This window comes from Coffea arabica, chromosome 5c (genome assembly GCF_036785885.1).
Source record: "Coffea arabica cultivar ET-39 chromosome 5c, Coffea Arabica ET-39 HiFi, whole genome shotgun sequence".
In the NCBI taxonomy this organism is placed as follows: domain Eukaryota; kingdom Viridiplantae; phylum Streptophyta; class Magnoliopsida; order Gentianales; family Rubiaceae; genus Coffea; species Coffea arabica.
The window spans coordinates 39,067,987-39,073,740 of NC_092319.1; the positions used below are offsets into that span (position 1 = coordinate 39,067,987).

The window sequence follows — 5,754 nt, forward strand, 5'->3', positions numbered from 1 at the left end:
ACGCCTTCGAACAGACAACGGAGGTGAATACACTAGTGATCCGTTCATGGAGGTCTGTGAAAATGAAGGCATTGTTCGGCACTTCACAGTCAGAGATACACCACAGCAAAACGGGGTGGCAGAGCGTATGAACCGGACATTGGTGGAGAAAGTTCGGTGTATGTTGTCCAATGCTGAGTTGGGCAGACAATTTTGGGCTGAGGCTTTAGCATATGCAAATCACCTCGTTAATCGCTTACCATCAACTGCTATTGGCGGCAAAACGCCATTAGAGAAATGGTCGGGAAAACCTGCTACAGATTATGATTCCTTACATGTGTTTGGTTCTACTGCATATTATCATGTTAAAGAATCAAAGTTGGATCCAAGGGCGAAGAAGGCGCTCTTTATGGGGATCACAACAGGCATTAAAGGTTATCGCCTTTGGTGTCCCGAAACGAAAAAGATAGTTTTCAGCAGGGATGTCACCTTTGATGAATCTACCATGTTAACAAAGGTAGATGTACAGCAGAATGATAGTACTCCCCAACAGGTGGAGAGCACTCCTAAGCAGATGGAGTTTGAAAGAAGCATTATCAGACCAGCAGTGGATATCGGAGTAGATGAAAGGACTCCTATGGTAGAAGAAAAATCAACTGAAGAAAATGTTCCAGTTGAAGAACTTTCACAGCAACATGAATCAATTGCAACCAGTAGGCCAAAGAGGACAATCAGAAAACCTGCTCGTTTTGCTGATATAGTGGCCTATGCATCCCCAACCATAAATGTTGATATTCCTGCCACTTTCAATGAAGCAGCTCAAAGTTCGGATAAAGAAAAGTGGAGGATTGCAATGGATGAAGAAGTACATTCCCTTCATAAGAATCAAACATGGAGGCTAACCAGTCTTCCAAAGGGAAAGAAGGCAATCGGATGCAAGTGGGTATATGCAAAGAAGGAAGGATTTCCTGACAAGTCTGGTGTTCGCTACAAAGCAAGATTGGTGGCTAAAGGCTACGCTCAGAAGAAGGGAATTGATTACAACGAAGTGTTTTCTCCAGTCGTGAAACATTCCTCCATCAGAATTTTATTGGCTTTGGTAGCACAATTGGATCTGGAACTTGTCCAATTAGATGTAAAAACTGCGTTTTTACATGGTGACTTGGAAGAGGAAATCTACATGACTCAGCCAGAAGGATTCAAAGTTGCTGGTAAAGAAAAGATGGTATGCAAGCTTGACAAATCGTTGTATGGATTGAAGCAGTCTCCAAGACAGTGGTATAAGCGATTTGACAAGTTTATGATGGGGCAAAGGTACACAAGAAGCAAATATGATGATTGTGTATATTTGCGCAAGTTACGAGATGGATCCTACATATATCTTCTTCTTTATGTTGATGATATGTTGATAGCTTCCAAGGATCAAGGTGAGATTGAAAAATTGAAATCTCATTTGAGTCGGGAGTTTGAAATGAAGGATCTCGGCGAAGCCAAGAAAATTCTCGGCATGGAGATAAGTAGAGATAGAAGATTGGGGAGGCTTTATTTGACACAGAAAGAGTATCTTAGTAAAGTATTAAAGAGGTTTGGTATGAATGAAAAGACTAAACCTGTTAGTACTCCACTTGCTCCTCATTTCAAGTTTAGTGCATCGTTATCTCCAAAGAATGATGCAGAACGAGAATATATGGCAAAGGTACCGTATGCAAATGCGGTGGGTAGCTTGATGTATGCTATGGTGTGTACAAGGCCCGACATTTCACAAGCAGTTGGAGTTGTGAGCAGGTACATGCATGATCCTGGCAAGGAGCATTGGCAAGCTGTGAAATGGATTTTACGGTATATTTTGAACACCGTAGATGTTGGATTAGTATTTGAGCGGGATGAGAAGATTGGTCAAGGCGTAGTTGGATATTGTGATTCCGACTACGCAGGAGATCAAGATACACGTCGATCAACGACTGGGTATGTTTTTACACTTGCTAAGGCACCAGTCAGTTGGAGGTCTACCTTACAGTCAACAGTTGCTTTGTCTACTACAGAGGCGGAGTATATGGCAGTTACGGAAGCTGTTAAGGAAGCAATTTGGCTTCATGGATTGCTTGATGAATTGGGAATTGGACAGAAGTCTATCAAAGTTCATTGTGATAGTCAGAGTGCTATTCATTTAGCAAAGAACCAAGTTTATCATGCAAGGACGAAGCATATCGACGTACGGTATCATTTTGTGAGGAAGATTTTGGAAGATAGTACGATACTACTTCAAAAGATTCAGACCAAGGAGAATCCTGCTGATATGCTTACGAAGGTTGTGACAACTATCAAATTCCAACATTGTTTGAATTTGATAAATGTTGTGCACAACTTGAAGATTGGCGCTTGACAACGCATTTGAAGACACCACCGAATTTGAGGGAAAAAAATTTTTATTTTTGGTGGGATTAGAAATTATGCCAAGGTGGAGATTTGTTGAATTCAAAGCCAAGCCTCAATTGATGACTTTTTCAAGCCAAAATTGAGGACTTTGAAATCTTTGGCCTAAGTTTCTAAATCCCACATCGGTTAAGTTTAACATTTGAGAGGTTGTTTGAGAACTATAAATAGCTCTCAAACAAACCAATTCAAGTACACCAAGCAAGAGCCAATAACTTGCTTTCTTCTCTCTCTTTGTAATATTTCTTCTAGTGAAATATTAAATTGTCGGTAGTGTCCGAGGACGTAGGCAAATTAGCCGAACCTCGTTAAATTCTGGTGTTCTATTTTATTGTCTATTTAGTAGCTATATTTGTAGGTATATTTGTAGTGAGTTATTGTGCAATTAAGTGCATATATAGGTGATTCTGTCTAGGAAATTGGTACTTAAGCAGGCCAGTGTGCCTCACCAAATATTTCCTGGGAATTACCATTTTGCAATTTTAGGTACAATAATTTACTCGTTATACCTTAACTTTGGTAGGGCTTCCGCAACACAATGGACTGGGCTTTGTTGATTCCCTTCTAGAAAAGATGATGGATGTGACAAGTTCTGAGGCCGGCTCGATTGCTTTGATCGATCATCCAATTCAAAAAGTCCAGGAAGTACTTGTTTGTTTACGTTCTTTGCTGTGGAAAATTGTGGAGCTGCAAAATGAAGATGAGGAGGTCCAGGCAATTTGGAATCGTATTGTTGGGGTGGCATACAGGATAGAGCTTTTTATTGACTCCTTAATAACTGGAAATATCTTAGATTCTTCTTCAATGTCTATTCATTCCATTTTAGAAGAAATGAACATCATTAAAGCTGCGGCCTTGAAGATTTGTGATAGCGAAAGACTTGGTGGAAAAGTTAAGGAAGTAACGAAGAGATTCAATCACATGCCACAAGAAGGAAGTAAGCCAATAGTCAATGATGTGGTGGTGGGATTCGAGGATGAGACGGCATCGATAATCAATGGACTCAGATATGGATCACGCCAAGTGAAAATTGTTTCCATTGTGGGTATGCCGGGATGCGGTAAGACAACTTTGGCTAGAAAAGTGTACAATGATTCTTCAGTGAATTCCCATTTTCAAGAGCGTGCTTGGTGTACTGTTTCTCAAATATATCAAAAGAGAAATCTGTTGCTTCAAATTTTGACTTGTATTGAGCCCAAGCTTCCTGAGGATGTTTTTAAGATGGGTGAAGAAGATCTGGCTCTTCAAGTCAAAAGATGTTTGCTGAAAAAGAGATATCTCATTGTTTTGGACGATGTATGGGACATTGATGTATGGAACGGATTGGAAGCCTCATTCCCTGATGATGGAAATGGAAGTAGAGTTATCTTGACAAGTCGGCTCCGTGGTGTTGCTCCGCAAGCCAAACTCGACCATGAACCGTATTCTCTTCCTCAACTCACTCCTAATCAGACCTGGGATTTGCTAAAAGGGAAGTTATATCCTGGACAAGATTTGGCTCCTCCAGAACTATGTGAAATTCGACAGCAAGTCGTGGAAATGTGTCAAGGACTACCTCTTACGGTTGTCATTCTTGCCGGAATTCTCTCAAGGATGGACCGATATGGTTGGAAAGAAGCAGTGGAAGGTTTAAGTTCAAGGAATGTTTCTAGTACGGAACAATGTACCGCTACATTAGAGCTGAGTTACAAACACTTACCTGATAATCTGAAGGCATGTTTTCTTTATTTTGGAGCCTTTCCAGAAGACCATGAACACAATACCAGGAGGTTGATTTCTCTATGGGTTGCTGAAGGTTTTGTTCAAAAAACTCATCTCAAGAGATCAGAGGATGTGGCAAATGATTACCTGATGGAACTTATTAGCAGAAGCTTGGTCATAGTTTCGAAACCAAGATCCATTGATGGGGTCAAAGCTTGTCGTATTCACGATTTGTTATATGAGTTTTGTGTGACAAAAGCCAAAGAAGAAAAGCTTTTGCAGCGGGTACGTAGGTATGATGACTTATCTGCTTTCACTTTGCCATGTTACCTACGTCGCTTATGCATTATTGATTCTAAGGTCGAGCACTTTGACAACTTGAGGTTATTTTCTCCTGCCATACGCAGTCTATTATTATTCAGTCACGATGAAGACAGTATTGGTTTTGACCTCCGATTCATTTTTCACATCATCAAACTTGTTAGAGTGTTAGATTTGAGCCAAATTGGACTCGACCCCTTTCCTAGAGAGGTAGAACTGCTTGTTCACTTGCGCTACTTGGCGATTCTAGGTCGAGGTAAAATCAGTCTCCCATCATCAGTATGCAATCTGCCGAACTTGGAAACTTTGATTTGGCGAAATTCTTCAACTCATCGTTCAGTTTCACTACCAGATACCATATGGAACCTGAAGAAACTAAGGCATTTACAGCTAATTGATGAGGTCGATAAGCATTATTGTTTTTTTTTCCCTAGAGACAATCTTGACAACTCGTCACAGTTGCGTGACTTAGATTTCTTGTCCTGTTTGTCTCTCGATCCTGAGGAAAACATCAGCAAGCTGTTGAGAAAGTTTCCAAATATCCGCAAGCTGAGATGCTCTGTCAATCTGAAGCCAGATGTTCAATATCATGTAGCAATGAATTGTCTAAGTCAGTTGGAATCACTCAGTCTGAGTTGCGTTATTTACGGCGGTGACCGATATCAGTTAGATTTCCAATTTCCATTGACTATTAAAAAATTGACCCTATCTTATTTTCGCTTGCCATGGAGCAAAATGGCAGCAATTGGAAATCTACCCAATCTTGAGGTACTCAAATTACTCAAACAAGCCTTTGAGGGGGAAATATGGGAAATGGAAGTAGAGAAGTTCCCTAAAGTTCGTTTCTTGAAATTAGCTTCCTTGAACATTGTGAAGTGGACAGCCTCCTCCGAGTATGAGTACGAGGAGCAGGACTATTTTCCTCGTCTACAGAAGCTAGTATTGGATCGCTGTGGAGCGTTGCAGGAGATCCCTTCTTGTTTGGGAAATAGTTATGCCCTTGAAATAATTGAGGTGTCAAAATGTCCCAGCTGTACCAGATCATTGGAAGAAATTCAGGAAGAGCAAAGAAGCAATGGAAATACCGATCTGAAGATCCTTATCTCATAATGGACGATTGATCTTCTCAAGTAAGTTTGCTTTGGACAGCCAGTTTACTTTACATTTGTTTTTTAAGTACTTTACTTATGTACTGCTACGGGTTATGTTTATCTGTTTTGGCATCAAGATCAAGTTGTTCTTTTTCTTAATAGTTTTTCTTTTTCTTTTTCTTAATTAGCATTGGAAGGCTGCAAGATTTTGGAGGACTTCCCTTCTTGT

General features: G+C 40.4%; 1 protein-coding gene across 1 annotated transcript; it reads left to right on the top strand.

Annotated features, from left to right (window-relative positions):
* Positions 1–2,985: 2,985 nt before the first annotated feature.
* Positions 2,986–5,544, top strand: LOC140007331 (putative late blight resistance protein homolog R1A-4). Its single transcript, XM_072050061.1, has one exon. The coding sequence runs from the start codon at positions 2,986–2,988 to the stop codon at positions 5,542–5,544; it is 2,559 nt and encodes an 852-aa protein (XP_071906162.1).
* Positions 5,545–5,754: the final 210 nt, after the last annotated feature.

Bases quoted from the DNA above. Each gene is read 5' to 3' on its own strand.
- LOC140007331 (XM_072050061.1), top strand. From the start codon at position 2,986: ATGATGGATGTGACAAGTTCTGAGGCCGGCTCGATTGCTTTGATCGAT.